This window comes from Calidris pugnax, unplaced genomic scaffold (assembly GCF_001431845.1).
Source record: "Calidris pugnax isolate Ruff unplaced genomic scaffold, ASM143184v1 scaffold20, whole genome shotgun sequence".
Taxonomy (NCBI): domain Eukaryota; kingdom Metazoa; phylum Chordata; class Aves; order Charadriiformes; family Scolopacidae; genus Calidris; species Calidris pugnax.
The window spans coordinates 1,821,935-1,845,630 of NW_015094510.1; the positions used below are offsets into that span (position 1 = coordinate 1,821,935).

General features: G+C 37.3%; 1 protein-coding gene across 1 annotated transcript in view; it reads left to right on the forward strand.

Moving 5' to 3' along the window:
* DIS3 (DIS3 homolog, exosome endoribonuclease and 3'-5' exoribonuclease) overlaps positions 1-23,026 on the forward strand; it is a 23,669-nt gene extending 643 nt beyond the window's left edge. Inside the window, exons 2-22 of the mRNA XM_014965722.1 lie at positions 1,246-1,406; positions 2,148-2,305; positions 3,068-3,261; positions 3,378-3,451; positions 4,599-4,766; positions 5,430-5,594; positions 6,772-6,885; positions 6,990-7,127; positions 8,206-8,352; positions 8,883-8,999; positions 9,929-10,030; positions 10,694-10,758; positions 10,855-10,939; positions 11,585-11,712; positions 12,213-12,299; positions 13,212-13,368; positions 14,998-15,212; positions 16,311-16,479; positions 16,895-17,053; positions 17,466-17,588; positions 22,695-23,026. Of these exons, the coding sequence (XP_014821208.1) occupies positions 1,246-1,406; positions 2,148-2,305; positions 3,068-3,261; positions 3,378-3,451; positions 4,599-4,766; positions 5,430-5,594; positions 6,772-6,885; positions 6,990-7,127; positions 8,206-8,352; positions 8,883-8,999; positions 9,929-10,030; positions 10,694-10,758; positions 10,855-10,939; positions 11,585-11,712; positions 12,213-12,299; positions 13,212-13,368; positions 14,998-15,212; positions 16,311-16,479; positions 16,895-17,053; positions 17,466-17,588; positions 22,695-22,784 (2,816 nt within the window). The 3' untranslated portion in view covers positions 22,785-23,026. The remainder of the gene's footprint in view (positions 1-1,245; positions 1,407-2,147; positions 2,306-3,067; positions 3,262-3,377; positions 3,452-4,598; positions 4,767-5,429; positions 5,595-6,771; positions 6,886-6,989; positions 7,128-8,205; positions 8,353-8,882; positions 9,000-9,928; positions 10,031-10,693; positions 10,759-10,854; positions 10,940-11,584; positions 11,713-12,212; positions 12,300-13,211; positions 13,369-14,997; positions 15,213-16,310; positions 16,480-16,894; positions 17,054-17,465; positions 17,589-22,694) is intronic.
* The last annotated feature ends 670 nt before the right edge of the window (positions 23,027-23,696 follow it).

A 23,696-nucleotide genomic window follows, 5' to 3' on the forward strand; every position in this document is an offset into this window, starting at 1 on the left:
CGAGGGGGGCGGGCGGGCGGGCGGCGGCCGCTGCCTCAGCGGGACCACAGGCCCGGGCGGGCAGGGAAGGCCCGCCGCCTCCCTCCGGGTCCTTAAGGCCTGGTCCGGCCTCGATGAAACCCCTGTAGGTGTGAGATACCCAGCTCCCCTTAGGCCTGGGGTTCAGGCGTGACTCCTGCAGGGACGCCGTCAGCAGTGCGCTGTCGGGCTTGGGTCCTAGAATCATAGAGTGGTTTGGGTTGGAAGGGACCTTAAAGAGCACCTTGTTCCAACCCGCCTGCTGTAGGTCTTGCCGTTGTTACTTATGCCCTCTCGATCCCTGGATGGGTCGCCTTTTCTTTCCCTGCCTGCTACTGAGGAGGCCTTCAGCATCACCAGGCTGGATTTAGACTGTGTGCCAGTTTTATGTTTTGTTGCCTGAATGGTAGGAATAAAGAACAACATTTTGCTTGTTGTGGTCTGATATGGGGATGGAAAGTCAGGCAAGGAGATTGAATAGACTCTGAAGCAGTGATCAGGATCTTCAGTTGGTCGCTGAATTTTCCTATTCAGTTTTTCAGAGACTGAGTTGTACACTTAGCTTCTTTATACTGCAATACTGATTTCAGGTAATGAATAGAGGCTGCAGAATCGTCCCCCGTACAACTCTGGAAGCATGGGATGAACTTCACTCAGCAGCCCATCACTGATTGTGCAAAGGCTGAGTCTGGGCTGTGCAGGCAGTAGAACTCCAGTCTGGGAGGCAGTGGATTCCCAGTTTGATGTTTGACGGTTTTTAGATTTTTTTATTACCTTTGAATACATTTGTAAAAAGTAGAATAGCCCCATGCAGTAATTCATCATTACTTCAGACTGCAAGTAATTAATGAATCCTAACATGGATTACTCTGAAGAGGGGTGCAACACTTGCCTGTTTTAGCAATTACCCATCCCAAAAGTTGTAAGAAAGGATTTTCTTCCCAAAACAGGAAGTGAAGGGATTTTTTTAACTTGTTACTCACAGGCTTCTTGGTGTCTGTTGTCAAAGTTTGTATACACATACTATAGAGCACTCTGGGAATGTGCTAAGGTACTCTGCCATGAACTGGAGCAGTGGGCTTAAGAAAGTCTTGGTAGCAGTAGGAAAAGGTTTTACTTAGTAACTAGAACAGGATTGCAACAGTAATACTTGGCCTTGTAAGTCAGCTTGTACATAGAATGATACTGAATTTCTTGCTCTATGAATATGGCTCTGAATCTTTTTAGGTTATCTAAAAAGATTCTCTGCATCGGGTGCAGAGAAGCTTGGTCTGGCATGGCTTTTAATTCTTTTAGCCATGCCTTTTAGAGCCTTACTGCTGTCTCGTTTTGGAGATGGGTTTGCACAGTTCCTTGCCACAAGCTTAGGAAGTGAAGCTCACATCTATGTCTCCTGACATGGAGCATGGATTTTTGGGTGTACGTTTCTCTCTCTTGCACACTGTGGCTGTCAGGAGTTGGCAAACAAAAGTGCTGAAAATTTTTAACAAATTTCCTCAAAAAAAAGTCGGTCTTTGAAAAGGTGAAGAGCAGCTAACAGAATTCCGGTTGATTTGAATCTGGTTGAATTAAAATTGCAGTGCAACAGTGGGATTGATTTTGGAGAACTTAAGCCTACATGTGCTCAGGCATGTCCATGTTAACTGTGTAACAGTGGTCAGGTACTATTTTATGGTTTGTATTGCTCACAAAGACATATTCCAGACAGCCTTTAAATTATCTTGGATTAGTGTCAGATAGTGGATAGATCTATTTTGTTTACAAAAATTATCATTTAAAAGAACCCATCATAGGTAAACAAAATTTCTAGTGTACACCTGGCCTTAAATTTGATTGGAGTGCTGCATATGTTGGGGCTGAATTTGATGGGAGTCAGTGAGTCCTTATCTTCACTCCAGCAAAATTCAGGTCACAGAGGCTGGAAAATCCTATTAGAACTTTTTACCCATAAGCAGGAGGAAGCAGCTGAATATACTGTTCAGTTTCCCAACGGTGAGAGAAAAAGATGTTAAGTAGTGCAACTCATTATTCATGTTAGCTTTTTATGTATTAACCAAACAAATATTTCAAGTCATGTTATTGGCTAGAATGAAACAACAATTCTGATTACTTTCCATTTTGTTCCTCAGATTGATATACTTGAAGATCCTGTTATTAAGAATGTCATTGTGCTACAGACAGTCTTACAAGAAGTCAGGAATCGGAGTGCACCAGTGTACAAGCGAATTAGGGACGTGATTCAAACCCCTGAAAAACATTTCTATTCTTTCACCAATGAGCATCACAGGTAAGGTGTGGAACAGGGTATAACAACGTACTGATGTCCAGTAAAAGAAACTGGGAAACAGAACTGGAACATGAACTAGGTAAAGAAATTAGACTGGGGTGCATAGAACTGTATAAATCTCAGGAATCCTATGGGGAAATAGTTGCATCTTGCAGAGCTTTTCTGGTTTATAATTAGTATAAGCATGTATTATGAAAAGGTGATTATAATATGGAATTAAGTGTACTGGCAAGACTGTTAACTTGTGCAATGGAATAATGCTTTTCCATTTTAATGTCCCTTTTAAACATGTTCCAATGCTTTACTAATATCATCAGCTCAGGCTGTAGCAGAATTCAAAAATCTGTTAGTCAGTTAGCGACAGAAACCTCTAAGAAATGAAGATACAATTAATTTGCCTTTATTTGTGCTCACAAGTAGTTTCCAATACTGCAGTATCATAGTTCTAGGAATCTTGAATTTATTGTTCTAGCATCTTGAATGCAGGTCCTCTTCAGTCATCAGTGAGAAGGTTCTATTAGAAGTTAGCACTTCCTTACTGCTTTTCTTTACCCTTTTGTCTCCTGACCCTTCAGTGGCCTACAGAGTGTTATATGTATTATAAAAATAAGTACAGCAGTGGTTCTTTTGGCCTCACAGTCTTGATCTTGCTTGTCTGAAAAATTTCTTTAAGTATGGGTAGATGTTGGGATTTGTTTTGTTTTGTTACCCCCCCTTCTTTTTTTTTTTTTTTTTTTTTTTTTTTTTTTTTTTTTTATTTAGAGAAACATACGTAGAGCAAAAGCAAGGAGAAACTTCTAATGACCGCAATGACAGAGCCATTCGGGTAGCAGTAAAATGGTACAATGACCACTTGAAGAAAATAGAGGATGAGGAGAACATTCAAGTTATCTTTTTAACAAATGACAAAATTAATAAAGAGAAGGCTCTAGAGGAAGGGATAACTGCTTATACGTGTAAGTGAAGTGGCATGTATGTTTAATTTATTGCTCAGATAAACAGTCTCAGCAGTCTGTTCATACTTACATCCCAGGCATCTCTTGCATAAATATTTATGTGTGTGCTTTTATAGGCGAGGAGTATATAAAAAGCTTGACAGCTAATCCTGATCTTCTAGATCGTCTTGCTTGTGTATCTGATGAAGGGGTATGTTTTTATTTTCTTTTTATAAATTAAATTGATCGCAAATGGTTTGCATTATATTATTGGACAGCATATTTCTGGCTATTGGCATCAGTTTAAAATATGAGGATTCTGGACTTTGTTACCATTTTGGCAATGTAACTTTTTGACAACAAAAAAAAAGAAATCTTGCAGCTGTTTTTGTTGATGCTTATATGCCTATTAGTAGTGTCTAGTTATTTGTAAAAAGCCAGTTGCTTTAGATAACTGATGTGAAGATGATAATAATAACATTGGTTAAAGAAAGTGTATAAATATTAGAAATAATGGAAACAAAATGAAAATTACAAAAGTATTGACTGCACGCCATTTAGAGGTTTGTTTGTGTCAATTTTTTGAAAGTTTATGGTAACTTATTATTAATCAAAAGCATTTTCTATCAAAAGCTCTGATTTTTACGGTCAGTTGAGTGCAGGCTGCAGCTCAATGATGAGATATATCTTCTTCTATCTCTTTGTGCTTTGTGTTTATCAATATCAAGAGTTTTATTTTTCACCTAAGACTGATACAGCTGCAAACGAACGCCACCAAAAATGAGAAGATTAATTTCAGCAGAGTTAGTTCTGATGGAATGGAGTGGGACATGTAAGGGTTTGAAGAAAGTGGAGAGCTCAGCTTATCTTTTCAGCAGTTAGCTGTGGTTCATTCAGCTTTAATTCTCTGACTACTTCAAAGTTTAGTCACAATAATGTGTGTTCATGTTTCTTATAGTTTACAGTCTATGCTTAAACTGTTTGCCATACTCTTTACTGTGCAGTACTATGCCAGTATTTTCTTTGCTAAGTATATGTTTAGTCAGTATATCCAAACCAACATAAAAGTATGTCACTTGTGCAGAATCTTTTTAAATAACTGCAGGCAAAGAGAAAAAGAAAAGGAGGCGTTCCTAGAATTGCTATCTTTTTCTGTTCTCTATGCTTTTTTGCTTCATTAGGAAAATCACTGCTTAGTAGTGATTTAGTTTTCCATTATTGTGTATATTCATATCTACACATAGTGACAGTCGTGGAGTTTGTTACCTTGAATGTCATGTTCCTGAGCTTGGTTTTGGAATAATCATGAATACAAAAGAGTGAAAATTTCATATCTGTCTTTTTTTTTCTTCTTACAGAAAGAAATAGAAAGTGGAAAAATAATTTTCCCAGAACATATCCCTCTTAGCAAATTGCAGCAAGGAATAAAATCTGGTATTTACCTCCAAGGAACTTATAGGGCAAGCAGAGATAATTATCTTGAAGCTACTGTTTGGGTTCATGGAGATGCTGAAGAAAACAAAGAGGTTAGTTTTTCATTTTGTCTTCATGCTGTGAACTTTAATTAGATTCAGTAATGACTTAAAATCTAATTCTTTCATGGTGGTGTGTGTTAAAATGGAGCAATATAGTAATTTTTGCTCTTCTGTGTTTTTCTGACCTTTTTTGTTTGTTTTCAATTTTAATTATATGGTTATAGACTACTGAAATGTTGACTGTGCTCTTTTTGAAAAGAGGATGATGTGTTTAAAATTATACTTTGTGCTTCGGTGAAGTATTTGATAAAATAAAGCTGAATCTTAATTTTTAATAGCCACAGTTGCCTCTTCCCTCCCTATTTCTGGTGCCAGCTGGAGGTGCTTCTCTGTCTTTCTTTTATTCTTCTTTCCCAGTAGTATGTGGAGTCCCCTAGCCTGCAAAAGTAGAAGGCTTGTCTGATTTAAAAAAAAAAAAAAAAAAGTCTGGGGAAAACAAATTCTTTTTAAAGAGGCAATTGCAATTCTGAAATAATGTGAGTACCGAAGAAAAACTAGGCAGAGGGAAAAAAGGGTCACAAACATGCCTTAAAATGTGTAGAATGCAGAGCCTGTTACACATGTATCCTCTTCTGTTATACTGCTTTGATTTGAGTCGTCTGTCGCTATCATGTTGAATATTTGTGTTTTCTTTATGTTGTCTAAAAAATCCAGATAATTATACAGGGATTGAAACACTTAAATCGAGCGGTTCATGAAGATATTGTAGCTGTGGAGCTGTTGGCAAAAGATGAATGGGTGGCACCGTCCTCAGTGGTCTTGCAAGATGATGGCCAGAATGAAGATGACATTGAAAAGGAAGAGGAGAAAGAAAGCATTGTATGGAATAAATAATCTTTCACTTAACTCTTCCATTAAGAGAGGGATGAAATCTGCAGTACCCTGACAGTGTTTGGCTTTAGATTTTATACTTTTTATCATACTTTTTAACATGCTTTTTATACTGATTCCTAAAAGCTCTTGTGAATTTGGAAATTATAAAACTTCATTGTAGTTCTACAATTGCATGAAATACATGACTATGTGTAAAATGGATACTTTTTAATTAATCAGAAATTCCCATGTTATTTTCTTAAATTTACTAAATCCCAAAGTTACTGGGCAGTAGTTAGGTTATAATGCAAAAGTATATACTGATGCGCAGATTAGGATTTGCTAGAATAGGAGCAAGTGTTGTATCACGGTGACAATCAGCTTTTATAGGCAATGCACACATTTCAAACCAGTTGTAAAATATTCTATAGTTTCTTGCAGTAATTCCACTTAATGTGCATGTAGTGCACACACACGTGCACCCTGTCCAACAAATATTTGCTTTTCTTTAAATACATGATCTTGCCACTGAATTCCATGGGAATGCTTTTTAATTACTGTGTTTAGAATTACCGGAGAACTTTCAAGCAACATAAAAGGACTCCTAAAAATTATAATAGGTTGAAAAAGAAAATGGACGTAGTTGTGTAGTAAGTAGAGACAGTGGAAAAAGATAGCATTTCATCAGAGTCTTTTTCTGCTTTTATTTGTTTTTCTGAAATGATGTCTGTTTAACAAAAGAAAGACACAACAAGTTAGTCACATCACATATTGTGCCAGAGGAGGTTCAGATTGGATATTAGGAAAAATTTTTACACTGAAAGGGTTATTAAGCATTGGAATGGGCTGCCCAGGGAAGCGGTTGAGGCACCATCCCTGGAGGTATTCAAAAGATGGGTTGATGTAGTGCTTAGTGACATAGTTCAGTGATGTTTTTTGATCAGAGTTAGGTTGACGGTTGGACTAGATGATCTTGAAGGTCCCTTCCAACCTAGAAGATTCTATGATAATAACATGCAAAGCACAGGGAGGCATAGTTCTGTTTATGAAGTCAGAATAGAATTTATGGCATTATAGTGACACATAAGTTGTTACCACCAAGGTTTGAGATACATGCTGTAGTCAAACATGTTACCATGAGTTCAGACAGTTTTGTGGTTTTAACTCCTGTGTTTTCTGCCAGCTGAAAACTTCTGTTAACAAGGACATGCTGAGACCTACAGGAAGAATTGTGGGCATTATAAAAAGAAACTGGCGACCATTTTGTGGCATGCTTTCCAAATCACAGATCAAAGAGGTAAGAATCAAGTTAATAATAAATAAACAATCAAGTTGTTGTAAATGCAGATTTTTTTTTTCTTTAGTTGGAAATTATTTATTCCTTTTTCTGGCTGTTAACAGGCAAGGCGCCATTTGTTTACACCAGCTGATCGCAGAATTCCTCGCATTCGAATAGAAACAAGACAAGCAGATACATTGGAAGGACAAAGAATAATCGTTGCTATTGACGGTTGGCCCAGGAATTCAAGGTATCCTAATGTAAGTTTGAGTGTTTTCTTATGATCTCTTATATACTCTGTTTTTATGTGTTTCTTAGGGAAGATGTTTATTATTTTCTGCAATGCTGAGTAATTTCAAAAAGTGTTGACGTGAATTTTCAGATCTTTGAGTGCCATTCTTTGATGGTTCCTAAATGATTGAGTTTACTCATAGCCCCAGAAAACAGATATGGGTTATCATACTTAAAAAGCTTGGTGCTTAGATTCTGCAGGGAACATATATGGGCTAACTAAGTTGCTTTATTTAGACTAACTAAGGACCACGGTTTTTTAGTCTGGGTTCCTAGAAATGTGACCCTTTCGCTGTGGCTTAGCTCATCCACATGCAGATCACCATCCCTGGCAAGTAGTTTTAAACACATTGGCCAAATTCAGTCAAATTGCTAGTTGTGCAGAGTTACAGGTATTTAAGTTCTTAAAAGTTCTTTGTAAATGTATAGGAGGATGTAAGAGAAACTGAGGACACTAGCTTCAATTTGTGTTGCACATTAGGTTTGGAGGAGGCTTCCATTGGCTTGTGTAGGAATACATAGCACATAATGAATGAGAGCACAGCTGTCAGGCTGATGTTTAGAGAAAAGAAGGAAACTTGGAATATATGGAAGGAGTATTAAGACAAAGCATTACTGCAGAGGATGAAACACATGAGAAGGGGAGTTACTGTTTTAGAGAGTGGGATGTATAGCACAACACAAACCCATAGAGAAATTAGACCTTACTAGTTTTTCTGCAGGAAAAAACAGGAATGTTTTTTCTTTCCTGTAAAATTGAATTGCCACGTTTACAGTTGTTGCAGTCTTAAATGTGGAGAATTTAGTCCCATTCTAGGAAAAAATAGGGAATTACAAAGTTCAGATTTATTGAATTAATTAAATATTTGAAATTAAATTTTGCTCTTAAAGATGAGAAAGTTAACTGAAGAAGGAAAGATAATTCCTTCTATGTAGTTTAGTATACTAATAACCTATAAGATAATGGTCTCAAATACTTATTTTTGAGTAAACAATATTGTGCATGTGTGTGTATATATATTTTTATGCCTGTATATTGTTTCTCAGGGTCATTTTGTAAAGAACTTGGGAAGTGCTGGAGATAAAGAGACCGAGACAGAAGTTCTTCTGCTTGAACATGATGTCCCTCATCAGCCTTTTTCCCAGGGTGTCCTTAAATTCCTACCAAAAATGCCATGGAGCATTACAGAACAGGTAATAAGTTTTAAATAATTGTAATAATTACTGTGCCTTCTCCTTCAAATCAAACAGTGACATTCCTGGATATCCCAGTACGCCAAAATTAGAGGAAAAATGTTGTCCAAAACCATTTTGTCTTGGGATGGACTTTCAGCTGGATTTCCTATGGAAGCAAGGCCTCTGCAAGTTTTTGGGATTTGGCTAAAACTGTTTTTGTTAGGGACAGACATTTTAAGACAAAAATCATATTAGAGGTTTCATTAAAAATATAAATATAAAAAAAGTTCTTTTTGTAGCCATTATACAAAGGTAGACACTTCCAAAGTGTGCAGTTTTTTTCAACTATCTGGACGTCTACGCCTTAGAAAGCTGAAGTTAGTGGAGAGCAGTCATATCCTAAACAATTTATCCAGCTGGACATCAGTCAAAATTTCACTTGAAAAAAAAAAAAGTCACTCTGAAAATAGTTGATTGCTCACAAATGATCATTTTTACTTTGATATGGAAGATGTTCTTGAAAACAACTTTTTTTTTTTTTATTTCAGGATATGAAATACAGGGAAGACTTAAGGCATCTGTGTGTTTGTAGTGTTGATCCTCCTGGCTGTACAGATATTGATGATGCATTACACTGTAGAGAAGTAGAAAATGGAAATATAGAGGTATTATTTCTTTTTTTTTTTTTTTTTTTTTATTGATGATGCATTACACTGTAGAGAAGTAGAAAATGGAAATATAGAGGTATTATTTTTTTTTTTTTTTTTTTTTTTTCAATGGTGCAGTCATATTTTTTTTTTATTTACTACTTCTTTTATTTTACAAACAGTGCAGTAGTAGTAATAGTAAATGACATGGGCAAAGCTCCAGGTCTGTTGTAAATTAATGGTGTTCGCACAACTGTGAGATGGTAATAAAGAAGGGGGGTTGATTTGCATTATGTCAGTGTCAGAAGTGGGAATTTACTGTCTTCTAAATTCACCCTGCTTTCTGCTCATTTGGCATGGGAAATCAACGCAGAATTTATTTGCTGCTTTAGCCAAGTATAAACATGGATATCTACAGCTAGGGTAGGCAACTATCAGTAGAAAAAGTGAAGCTACTGCTGTAATGCCTAAAGAATGACTATTTAATAAAAAAAAGGCATTAAAAACTACAGACTTAACCCTCTACCCTCTTATATCTGATTTAGTCGGGTTTTCTTTGTTACAAATTATTTTGCAATTGTGATAGCAGAATGTGCCAAAATGGAAGGTCTAGCAAACAAAACAAAAAGACCCCAAAACAAATTTGCAGTGAGCCTTGAAGAAAACGAAAGAGGTTATTTGAGCCCCCAGGCAAGAGTTGCATTGATAATGAATAGAACTTTCCACTAAATGTACACGTGCCCTTACTTTCCGTAATTGCTGGAACTATTCATATTTTTAATATCAGTATGGTAGATTTTAACTATTTCTGTTACTCAAATATAGGAGCTGCTGAAGGGAACTGGGAATGGGTAAATTGGGTTGTAAAGAAAAACTTGATAAAGTTTCTTTTGTGCTGGGAGCTAGTTCTGTTTTGCAAGATGCGTAATCTGCTGCCTGTTTTTCAGGTTGGTGTGCACATTGCAGACGTCAGTCATTTTATTCGCCCAGGAAATGCTTTGGATGAGGAATCAGCAAAAAGAGGAACAACAGTGTATCTGTGTGAAAAAGTAATTGTTTTCTAGATAATAAGCTTTTTGTACAATTAAGCTATTGGATTTTTCATCCTTTCCTCTTAATTCTTGGGACTAGGGACATTCTCTCTAAATGAAGGGGTGGGGGGAGGAAGTAGACTCCTTTGGGCTGTAATTATTTTCCTCAGTCTATCAAAATGAAGGTGTTTACTGTCATTCAGCCTGCACAGCAGAAGGGAGAAAATTTTTTTGCCTTTTTTTCTTTTTAAGTCCATTGTCTGTAGAATATTCCTTTCAACTCCTGTTTGAAGCATTAATAACCTGTAGTCCTGAAACTGGACTACTGTTTTAATATCGATCTGAAATTGCCAAAGTAGCCTGGGTTTGCCTTTTCCATTGATTTATCTTGTGTTAGCTAAATCTCTGTTGTTCACTATGATTTGTATTCATTGCAACTGTACACTTAGTCCTGTTTATTTTAACTTGCTTCTCACAGACCACAATTGCCTTTCAGAAATAATTGCTACTAAAAAAATGATAATTAAAATGGATCTTGGAATTAATTTCTTTGGAAGTAGCTTTCTTGCAGAAATCTGAGCTTTCTCAGCAAAAATAATAAAGTAACTAGTATTTCCAAGCTTTTAGTATATTAAAAATCAGGAAATAAACTAGTCATGATTTTTATTCTTTACTTTGCAGAGGATTGATATGGTTCCAGAGTTACTCAGTTCCAATTTATGCTCCCTGAGATCTAATGTGGACAGGTGTGTGTATATGATCAATACTTTAATCCTGATAAAAAACTCCAGATGTTTATATGTAGATTTTAACAAATTTTTCTCCCTTTCTTCCTCTCTTAGGCTTGCATTTTCATGTATATGGGAGATGAACCATAAGGCTGAAATTCTAAAAACCAGATTTACGAAGAGTATTATTAATTCCAAGGTTAGTCACATAAATATGATTATACTTCTGAAAAAAGAAGCTGGAGACATTTTTGTAAAAACAGCAATCAACAAACTTGATAATAAATTTTTCTTCTTTCTGTTTACTGGTTTTCTTAGAATTAGAAAATGATGCTTAAATCCTAAAAATAAAGAAAATATTAGAATCTGCCCTGGTCTTTTAAACCTCTAAGACTGCAGTGTTTTTTGTGCAGTTACTTTGTTACGATATTTCAGTATATAAAATTATAATAGTTCAGTATATAAAGTTATGATATTTCGTTATATAAGTTATTTCAGAAGTATAAATATTGCTATATCTGCTGGATATGGTTGGTATATACCAGCTAGTCATAATTTTCAGTTATATTAAACACCTACAGAGTCTACTGAATTTATCTCTGAAAGTTAGATCTCTGTTGTATAAAATACATCTGTGATTAGCATAAAAAAACACTGTAAATGCCTGGTATTTCTTAATATCTTATATAGATCTGTCTTGGTTTTTCCATTATTCTTTGAGAATGACATGCATTTAGGTGTTGAATGTGAAGCTTTGTATTAATTGTGAACCAACTTTGAGATGTTTTCGTTTTCAGTAACCAATTATGTATCATGATGCCTCTTTTGTCTTAACCTCTTGAAGGCTTCTCTTACATACGCCGAAGCACAGATGAGAATTGATTCAGCAAGTATGAATGATGATATTACTACCAGCCTACGTGGACTAAACAAATTAGCAAAAATTCTGAAGAAGAAAAGAATCGATAATGGGTAAATGGTGCAGTGTCCCTCATACCTCTTTTTGTAATTATTATTTTTTTATTTTTCCCTCTGTTTTTCTTCTGGGTAGTTGTTGCTGTCAAACTGTATAGTGGTCCTCTGTATCCATTTTTCCAGTGAAAATCTTTTGAGAGAGAAGAATTTTGCCATTTTGATTTGCATAAAAATGCCTATCTTCATTCCCCCCAAAATATAAACTTGAGGTGTTAACTTCTCCTTCACGAGATCAATGAACATGGATCCCTTGCAGTCATTATAAAAACACCCCCAGAAGAGCAGCATTTGAATTTTTAGGAGCTACTATTGATATATGTCAGCATTGTAGTTTCTGCTAATTTGAACATTGATTCCACACTTTTATTTTTAATTTCTGCTAATTTTTTTAATTTCTGCTGATTTTAAATTACGGTTTCATGATAAACCCAGGTGTTGTGTATAGGCTGCTGTGTCTGCTTTACTGTAGTTCGTTAATACCACTTACTGTCTTCCAGAGCCTTGACGCTTTCCTCACCAGAAGTTCGTTTCCATATGGACAGTGAAACTCATGATCCTATTGATCTGCAGACTAAGGAGCTCAAGTATGAGTTTTATTTTCCTCAGTTAATTAATTTGAAGCAGGGATGGAATTAAAAACCTATTTAAGTAGCAGCGTTTAGTTAATAGTGTACAAACTTCCTATAATAGTACAGGACAATCATAGAATTATAGAATTATTTGGCTTGGAAGGGACCTTTAAAGATCATCTGGTCCAAAGTCTCCTGCCATGGGCAGGGACATCTTTCACTAGATCAGGTTGCTCAAAGACTAGTCCAACCTGATGAACACTTCCAGTGATGGGGTATCCACAACTTCTCTGCTAATGATTTAACAGAGCACTAAGGTCCAAACTCTCTTCTTCCCACTGGTTTCTCCATGATGCACTTTTCTTGTATTAACAAAGGAGAGATAGTAGAACTTGGGAGTTATGGATCACTGAAACTTTTAAGAACAACAGAGGAGTTACTGTACACGTGCAGAGTGATACAGACAATCTTACTGAGCAGTTTTAGTAAGGGAACTACTGATTCAATTTCTGAAGATAAGTACTTTCTCTCATACAAGTACTTAGTTTCTGTGCTAAAATCTAGACTAAGTTATTTATATTGTCAGGACTTCATGGTGTACAACATGGCGCTTTCAAACTTCATGTGCATGATTTTTGAACAGTAATCTTAGGAAGAAATCAAGAGGCTTATCTGTTGGTCTTTTGGGACATTTTAAAGAGCTTTTTTTTTTTTTTTAGTTATTTTAGAATATTTCAGTTTTTCTCCTGACTCAGTATTTGAAAGTTAATAAATGTTATTTGTCTTAAAAAAGTTTTCTATATAAATGTTCAAAACAACTAGTTAATATACTATTATTAGGATGGTGGTATGTTTCTTCATTAGGCACTCAAAGTAAATATATAATTTAATGCTTTTCTAACAATATAAAATATTTTATGTTGATAGAGAAACAAATTCCATGGTCGAAGAGTTCATGTTGCTTGCCAATGTCTCTGTAGCACAAAAAATTTACGATGAGTTCCCAGAGTTTGCCTTGCTCCGGAAACATCCTGCTCCTCCCCCATCCAATTATGACATCCTTGTGAAGGCCGCAAAGTCCAAGGCAAGTTTTTACCGTGCTAATTAAGTGAATTAATTATAAAAAGCTGTATTTTCTCTCTGGTTGGCCTCTTACCTAAGAATAAGGGTTGGAAAGCAGTATTTTGAAAGTGTATCAGCTACACTTTGAAATTGCTGGTGCCTGTAGCAAGATAACTGTACCTCTAGATGAAAGGAAGAATCCTGTGCTTTTTAACCCCTTTCTTAGGTAAAGAAAGCAAATCACTACTTCAGTTTGTCGTATTGTAGCTCTTGTGTGCTGTGAATGTTTCTCCTCTCCGAGCCATATGTGATTTTTTTGAGCCAGTTTTTGGCTTCTGATCACGTACATTATTTACATACTTAAAAATTGGTCAATTTCATCAAATAACACGTCTCTTGAAGTCAGGAAGTAAGAAAATGTGTTCATATGTGTTTATAGTTTCCATCCTCTGCTTAGATCAGCTAGAGGTTAATTTAGCCTGAAACAAGTCTGATCTAAGTAACAGGTCTGAGCTGAAAAATGACTTTTCAAGTTTCAGGATCTCTTATGATCAGCTAAACTTCTAACTTTCTAGACATTGTGATGTGCATTCATGTTTCTTTTCTGTTCAACTCTTCCGTCCCCCGCCTTTCCTCTTTTTTTCTGGAGGCAAGAGAGAAACTCCCAAATTCTATCAGTGTAAGATCAATAGACAAGCCCAAGCACAACCCATTTAATTTTTCATTGCTATAAAACTGGAATAATGATTTCATCTGTACTCTCAAAATTATTTTTAAAGTACCGTTTTATTAGGAAAGCGAAATTCCTCTGCATATATAAATGTTCTTTTAATAAACCAAAGTGGCTTTTCACTACTGTGACACAACCATCACATGCACTACATTTCTGTTATGCTTTTTTCATAAATATGCAGTTATTTTACCATAGTACAGGCATAATTTGATCTTTAGATCATACTGCCTTGTCCGTAGTGTACAGGAAGGAAAGAACATTCAACTTGATCTTGTGATGAAACTTACTTTGTGTAGGTTCACTTAATCACTTTAATCTTTCTGAAGATTAAAAATGCATTACGTATTTTCACGTTGCCTAAATTTTTATCGGGGTCACTGGCAAACAGAGAAAAAAATGTCATACGGTACTAGTGTTACTAATCACTTTTCCAAGTGTAAGTTTTAATAATTTTGTGGAGGAAGTACAACAAAGTTGAATACTGCTTTTATTGTGCTTGGATGAGAATCTTTGTATGGCATAAATACTTTTTTTCTTGTGGTTTTTTTTTTATTCATATCCCTTCTTAGGATATGAAAAATCAAAGGAATGGAAAAATAAAACCAAAGGAAATAAAAAAACCCAACTTGTTAATATTAGCATAAAGTGTTTCTTAGTTCTGAATGGATGGCTTTTCTAAATTCAGAGGCGACTGACTTAGCTTTTCACTTTTTCCATAGAGCTCTACTAATAATGAGTAGTATAATGTGCATGGGTGGAATTTATGGGTTTTTGGCAATAGTGGCATTCCATCAGATGTGGTACCTGTGCTAAGTTGCTAAAGATGGATGTAGCTGTTTCATTTCTGCCTATACTCTGTTAATGTTTGCTAGTAATACCTGACTGTTTTGTTTTTTATTTTTTCTTCCCTTCTCCCAGAATTTGGAAATAAAGACAGATTCAGCTAAGGCTTTAGCGGAATCATTAGACAAAGCTGAATCTCCTGCCTTCCCCTATCTAAATACGCTGTTGCGAATTTTGGCCACTCGCTGCATGATGCAAGCTGTTTATTTCTGCTCTGGAATGGATAATGATTTTCATCACTACGGTTTAGCCTCACCTATTTATACCCACTTTACCTCACCTATTAGAAGGTACTTTTCTCTGAAATTTTTGTAAAATAACAACAAAAAAAAGGGATTTATTTGTGAAGAAAATCTATTTCAAATCATTATGATGTCCATTTAAAACAAAATGCTGTTTCTGTTCAGCCTTAGATTTTAGTTGAAGCAGCAGTGGCTTTACATGGTGATCCACCTTCATGTAAGCTCCTGTGTTCACTGTTTACGACTCCTAAGGTCTAATAATATTTTTTAAAGAGACTCATAAAAATAAGAGAAATACATCCCTAATGCATATCTCAGGCATGGAAATGCACTTTGGGATCAGTTAGCATTATATTAGTTAACCAGAGACTGAGACAGAGTTTGGCCAGTCATTTTTCAGGTGGAAGCTGTGTTTAAATATTGAGGAGACTGTATTTTACATATAAAAACATTGCTAATTTGAAACTTGCTACTGTAGCTGTTGCATTGTAATGTAATCCTCCATCTTGGAAAATTACTGTGTTTTTTTCTTTCGACCAAGACAGTTTTGAGGAAAATAATTGTCATATTTTGCTCCATAGAAACATTTCAAGTGAAACCTCTTACAGTTGGATTAAATTCCTGTGCATTTCTGTGGATAATTTGTGGAGCTTCTACGAGTCCTAGTAGTAAATTTTAGTTGCTAAAAAGTTCCTGGCTGAAGTTCTAATAAAAGTTATGTACTGAGAAGGTCAAGTGTGATTATGCTTTGTACATCAATGGCATTGAAATATCATTCTGCACTAAATTTGTCTAGTTCATGGGAAAGGGAAGAGGGAGTGGCTTATGCTGCCATGATGAAACATCATTCTTTAGTCCAAAAATAAAACTTTGTTTCTTCTTTCTAAACCTGCAACAATACAGGCTCTTTTGGTAGAATATAGTAAGGAATTTATCTTAAAAAAACAGTATATTTCATTCTGGCTCAGCAGAGTGTGTATTTGGTCAGCAAATAGAGTGATCTTGAATTAATACAGCAGACCGTCATTATTACAAAAACTTTTTCATCTATAAGACTCACAAAACCAAAATAATGTTCAGAAACTTTTTTTTTTTTTTTAAAGTATGTTTTGATCTGTCATTGATCATTTAATCTCATCTTTGCAGGTATGCTGACATCATAGTGCATCGGCTTCTGGCAGTGGCCATTGGAGCAGACAGCACTTACCCAGATCTTTTAGATAAACACAAACTCGCAGATATGTGTAAAAATCTCAATTACAGACACAAAATGGCTCAATATGCCCAAAGAGCATCTGTTGCATTCCATACACAGGTACGTAGCTCAGAGATGTGAGGATGAACTAGGGACAATTCATGGTGATTTTAAAGGAAGGGAGCAAACATTGAGTTGTGCAAAACCAAGTAGGTCTGCAGGAACGGTAAGAATGAGGGCTGCTGCTTTGAGGAAGAGCTTCAACATTGCATTGCTGGTTCTGAACAATTTAGAATAATGGCATTTTGAGGATTCTTTTTACTTCATGTGTTTTATAAATATGATGAATGCTTAATATTACAATCATGTTTTAAACAGTTTATGGGATTTTTTTAAATCTGCTTCAGTATATGTTTGTAATTATCACTAAGTATGTATTTGTAATTGTTGTTATTTTTTTTAAGCCAGTATGTTTGTAATTCAAAAGAATGTTCTAGTGCTTTTTTCTTACTCATGTATTTTACTTTTGTTACAGCTGTTTTTCAAAAGCAAAGGGGTAGTGAATGAAGATGCATATATATTATTTGTAAGAAAAAACGCAGTTGTGGTTCTGATTCCTAAGTATGGGTTAGAAGGAACAGTCTTCTTTGAAGAAAAGGGTAAACCAACACCAAGGCTGGATTACAACAATGAGGTATGTTTTATCAGCTTTGTTCTTAAATACCTCTATTTTTTTGATTTAGTAATTGAGCAGAATAACTAAAATCTATTCTAGTTAGATTTAGAAGGGTAAGAGAGGCTCTTCTAAATGCACATTTATTAATCTGTAGTAGTAGTGTCACTGTGACCTTTGTAACTCTAAATAAACACGTTGTGACAGGAATTGGTTTACTGTAATAGATATAACTAATACCTGATTTACCTGAGTATACACTGCAAAAATGTATATACCATGTATTATGGCACTCTGAACAATTAGTATACAGTAACCTGTGTTCATTTTTATTGACACATAACATTAATAATTTCCTACAAAAAATATTTATTTGTATAAAAATATCAGACATTGTAAGCAGTGAGTATTTATAAGAAATTTGAACTTTCAGGTGCCATCACTTACTGTGGAAGACACAACTTTACATGTATTTGATAAAGTTAAAGTGAACGTTACGTTAGATGCTTCCAACATCCAACATCAGAAAATTCGGATGGTGTTAGTAGAACCAAAGGTAAGGCACAAGATTTGTGATTTGTATAATCATATTACCCTTCAGTAATCTTAAAAAAATCAGCATACGGTAAAATTGAAGCTTAACCCAGAAGAAAAAAAAAACAACTTAGTAGCAGATTGTAGCGATTGCTTCATATCTACCCTCAATAAAACCCAGGTCTGCTTTCACTGCCTGTTTCAAAGAATGAAAGGCTCTAAATTAAATTTCCCTTCTGGGTCCATCAGGGATATTTCCACTGATGGGAAAGATGATGATTTGCTGGAGTAATATCTTTTGAATTTCATGGTTCTGTAATCAAATCTCCATTTTGAAAATCTGCCAAAACTCAGTAGGATCTTCTTTTTGCTCCAGTAAATTACGGTGTAACTGTGATGGGGTGGCTCAGAAGGAAACTCAGTATAATTGCTGGCTGTAAATGAGAATTTTTATACTGTGAAGTTGTAAGAAAGGACTGCCATTCTCTCTTGATAATGTTGTAATACCTGTAATGTCCCAATAACTGTGTCTCTGGTCTTAAGCCTTTTGCATCCGTGGCACTGGGGTTTTCACCTGGTCTCACACCTCAGGCCTGCTGAGCATTTTGCGTGCCATTACATCATCACCTACTTTCATTAAGTTACATGTGGCTTTTTTGGTAAACAGATGGTTGCACTTATTGAGTATCTGTAATCATGAAGGAAAAAGAAAACCCAAAATAAGCAAGAGGTCCTTGTTTATACAGTCAAACATTAGTTCTTTTGTCTGAGAAATCATCGGATTCCAAACACGTGTAAATATTCTGATCTTTGATCTGTAGTATTAACTTGAGTTGAAGGCAATCCTTGTGATTTCTAAGAGTTGGGGTAGATAATGAAATTTATAGTAGAAAGCAGCCTTGCATCCTGCTGCCCATGAACCTGCTGAGCTGCCCACTGCTTGTCCTCACCAAGTAGCATCTGTCAGAGCTGCTGTTGCGGGCGTAACTTGGGAATGCTCCTGTTGCAATGACTCCTGTCCCCGAGGGACACACTTTCTTCAGTGAAAACAGGCACAAAGTAAGGCTAATGCAAGCCCATTTCTTTTTTCCCCTTCCTCACCCCTTTCTTCCTATTTCTTGTACTAATTCCTGTGAACATTCTTGCTCTACAACAAAGCCAATTCTATAATTTTAGCTTATCCCTTGATACAGGAACAGCTGCACTGGTTAATCCAAAATACCTCGTCATCCCAAGCATCAGTTACTAGTCTTCCTTCTGTAGCAGTAAGATGCACATACAGTGATCGTTCTTTTTGTGTCCATTCAAAGCTTCCAGCAATTTACACCTGCAATACTGTCTCACCCAGAGATGCACATCTTTCTATTCTGTAGATGAAGTCTTGTTTTGTGAATTTGTTTAATCACTTTTTTTCCCAGCTTACACTTCTGACTCCCACAGTATCTTGTAACTTCCACGACTCACTATGTATGGAGAAGTACTTGACCTTTCATTTGTTTCAAGCCTGATGCCTAATACTTGCTGAGATGCTGTAGTTTCTACACTATGAAAAATAACATTTTATTCCTATTTACCATTCCCATGCCACTCGATTCTCTATGCTTCTGTTATCCACTATGGTAGCTATTGCTCTTCTGGAAACTTTGGTATCTTTGATCTTCCTCATCCCCTTTGTTTTTGTAGTTCCATTTTATGGTATTTTTTTTGAGCTGGGAGGAGCAGAAGCACATGCAGGGTTCTGACTGTGAGCACACCATGGATGCGTACAGGATCACACACATACAGAGATACAGACAGGATTTTCTGTGTTGTATGGTGTTATGTGGGAACACCTTGCATCATCTTTCACTCCTTCTAGTACCAAGACAGGTTTTAAGCCATGAGTTTATAAACACAAAGAGTTGCTGACAGTTTTACACCTGCTTTTAGAACTATGCCATGGACAGTGTCGTGTCCTGGTACTGCTACTGTTCCTCTTACCCAGTTTGATCTAAACTTTCTTCTTTTTTTTTTTTTTTTTTTTTTGGTGGCCATTTATAACAGTTTCTTGGTTTTGGTCTTAATTTTCTTTAGTGCTTGAAATACACTTTGATTACCTGTTCTTCATGCCTGATTTAGGTCTTTATTATCATCACTTTCCCAGTTTTATTTAAACTTTTTTTTTTTTTTTTTTTTTTTTTCTTTGGTGGCCATTTATAACAGTTTCTTGGTTTTGGTCTTAATTTTCTTTAGTGCTTGAAATACACTTTGATTACCTGTTCTTCATGCCTGATTTAGGTCTTTATTATCATCAAGCTATCCTTTGATGGAGGTGCAAGGAAGAATTCATTCCCTACCTCTTACTTAGGGAATTTTTACTACTGTTCCTCCGTCTTTTGTGTTTACCTGTTTATTTTAACTTATTTCTTCTTCATTTGGACAGGATTTTCACTTCTTAAGAGATGTCTGTCAACTTGTAATACTCATCACTACTGACCTTTTTTTTACTGTTATCTTGAAATTCTACTGATAAATGGCATATTCTTACTCCAAGTCCTTTTTTAAAATTCCATCTCACCCCTGACAGCATTTTACCTTTTTGCAACGCCCTGTAAATAAAATCTTCATAAAATTCCTTCAAATGCATTACATCAGCAATACTAAGGTTTAGGGTTTCTTTCCTTCTACCGTGGTGATGCATTTTGAGTAATTACACTGCAATCAGTATTATGGGGTTGATTCTGTGGGTAACCCCTTAAGCAGGTCGTCAGACAAGAGTTGCTTCTCCCTCTTTAGGGGTTCTCTGACTACTTCCTCCAAGAAACGGGCATTTATGGCACCTAGAAAGCCAAGGCTCTGTCTTGAGCCTTCTTGGGACACTTAGTCATGGAAGGTAGTTCGTTACCATGTTATCTGTTCTCACAGCCTCTCCGATGCTCCTTAGTGTGTCGTAATCCTCGCCATCCTAACTAGCTGACTGAAAACACAGCCTGCAGGTTACAGTGGTGGGTTGCATTCCAGCATAGGTGCCCACGGCCAGTAGGTTGAGGGAGGTCATTCTCCCCCTCTACTCTGCCCTGGTGAGGCCACAACTGGAATACTGCGTCCAGTTCTGGGCTCCCCAGTTCAAGAGGGACAGGGAACTACTGGAGAGAGTCCAGCGAAGGGCAACCAAGATGACTGAGGGATTGGAGCATCTCCCTGATGAGGAAAGGCTCAAAGAGCTGGGGCTCTTTAGCCTTGAGAAGAGAAGACTGAGGGGAGACCTCATCTATGTTTACAAGTTCCTAAAGGGTGGGTTGAAGGGTGATGGAGCCGGACTCTTTTCAGTGGTTTCCAGCGATAGGATGAGGGGCAACGGGCACAAGCTGGAACATAGGAAGTTCCACTCAAATATGAGGAAAAACTTCTTTATGGTGAGGGTGACAGAGCTCTGGAACAGGCTGTCCTTTCCAACTCTGACAATTCCGTGGTTCTGTGAAATGCCTCTTCTCCTGGTAAATGCCGTTGTCACTTTCACATAATTGATAACCCGGTGTTAAAGTCCCAGTGATGAGCGTCCCTGCGTCAGGCTTCTGAAGTGCCTGTTACTGTCTCTGATCAGACACTGCACTTGAGTCTGTGGGCAAAGTGCAGAGGAGCATACACGTGCCTGGGCTTGGTCCAATCCTTTTATGAACCCTGCTTCAATGAGCTCTATTTCACTATAGCCTGCTTCACGCTTCTCTGCGTGAGTGCCACTCCTTCCCATATTCACAGAGAAAGCACAGCACACTCCTCAGTGACCTCTTTCCTTGAGGACAAGTCATTCCCCGTAAGCAGATTGAGAGAATCTCTGTTCTCCTCTCTATTGTTGTTCTCACTTCTCTCTCTTCTCACTTTAGAGAAAAGTCTATTTTCCACTTATTTCAAGTTTTTCCAGTTTCTTACCAAAGCTAAGTGCCTTTTTGCTGTGCTGTGGCCTGAGCCTCGCACGCCTCTGATGGGAGCAGCACTTCAGAAAACACCGCAGCGGTGATAGTTTTAAAAGCAAAATGAAAACCTTTAGGTTAAGACCCCTTCTTCAGCCCTCTCATTCACACCCCCAGCTGAGAAGGTGGCACTTATTATCTGGTGCAAACAAACTGCTGGCAGTTTAATATCAGGGGAGGGCTGGCTGCTGCTTCTATTTCCCTGAGGTTTTTCCAGCTTTTACTTCAGCCGAGTGTCCTCACTTGTGATGGTTACAGGATGGTAAACCCTCTTCTAGATGAAGTCAACAACAGCCCCAGGCAGTGCTACAGGCTTGGGGAAGAGTGGCTGGAGAGCTGCCCAGCAGAAAAGGACTTGGGAGTGTTGGTGAACAGCTGGCTTAACATGAGCCAGCAGTGTGCCCAGGTGGCCAAGAAGGCCAACAGCATCCTGGCCTGTGTCAGGAATAGTGTGGCCAGCAGGAGTAGGGAAGTCATCGTGCCTCTGTACTCAGCACTGGTGAGGCCTCACCTCGAGTGCTGTGTTCAGTTTTGGGCCCCTCACTACAGGAAGGACATCGAGGTGCTGGAGCGTGTCCAGAGGAGAACCACCAAGCTGGTGAGGGGTCTAGAGAACAAGTCATATGAGGAGAGGCTGAGGGAACTGGGCATGTTTAGTTTGGAGAAGAGGAGGCTGAGGGGAGACCTCATTGCCCTCTACAGCTACCTGAAAGGAGGTTGTAGAGAGGTGGGTGTTGGCCTCTTCTCCCAAGGGAATAATGACAGGACCAGAGGAAAAGGTCTGAAGTTGCGGCAGGGGAGGTTTAGATTAGATATTAGGAAGAATTACTTTCCTGAGAGAGTGGTCAGGCACTGGAACAGCCTGCCCAGGGAGGTGGTGGAGTCACCATCCCTGGAGGTATTTAAGAAACGTGTAGATGTGGCTCTTCAGGGCATGCTCTAGTGCCCGAGATTGTTGGTTTGTGGGTGGGTGTGATGTGGTGGGGTGCTGTGTTTTTGTTTTGTTGTTTTTTGGTTTTGGGGGTTTTTTTGAGGCTGGACTCAATGATCTCAGAGGTCCCTTCCAACCATGGTGATTCTGTGATAATTCTCTGATGTTCATACTGTGCTTGTAGAAGGTCTGTACAAATAAATTCAAGTTAAAAGCCTTCTGACTTGTAATTCCTTTCTTTCTGTAGATACTGGGAAATGATGTGCCTGCGGATCTGCCTACAGAGATAAACAGCAAGAATGAACCGGAGAAAAAGAAAAAGAAGCTACAAAAATAGCAGGATATTAAAAGTTAACAGGAAGTCACACGTGAATCATTTGTATTTACATATTTTTTCCCTATGGGCAAAATGCTAGGAACAGATTTCGTTTACTTTTAATCACACATTTTAATATTTGTAAAAGTGGCTTTTTTTTAAAAACAACTTTTTATGAATATATGTATGCAGGAGAACAATAGTTTTAAAACCAAGTATGTCTACACTTTTGTAGGTGAAAATAAATGCTTCTACAAAGCAAAGGAAGAGTTGTAGTATTTTATTAACAGCCTTAGGCCACTCAAGAGTCTGTCAAAAGTCCGTCTCTTCAGCCTTCGGCACATTGTCTTTAGCACCTCAGAACTGAAGGAAGGAATCAATCGTGCTAGTTCCTGGTCTTAAGTGCTAACAGAATTTACTCTTGAAAGATAAATTCCACAGACTCAACACTTCCTTCTGAGAAAGGTCTTTTTCATACCAGACTGGCTGATACGCAGATGGAGAGAGAAAGCAACACCATAGAAGGACATCAGTCTTTCTCCTAGACCTTAAGGTGATTTAAAATCATTGCTGAGCCTCTGATGAATTGCCTTACAAAAAAAAGGATGGAAGCCATCAGTTATATTCGAGTTACACAAAAATCCAAGAGTAACAAGTTTTGCAGTTACCGTGTTGATTGCCAAGCTGCTGGTGAGTTACAATTATTAGTTAAGTTAGAATTCCCCAAAAAAACCCCAAGCATTTCGTGCCTTGAAGTGCATTGTAATGGTCAAGCCACATCACCTGGCTACACGGTCATAAAACATGGGGTTTTGTGCTGTGAGGACTGGAGTAATTGTAAGTAAGTGTGCTCCTAGACTGGGTGCTGCACTCCCACCCCAGGGACTTGGAGGTGGCAGCTGCTGCTGAAATCTGCAAGTTCATTTCTGTAAA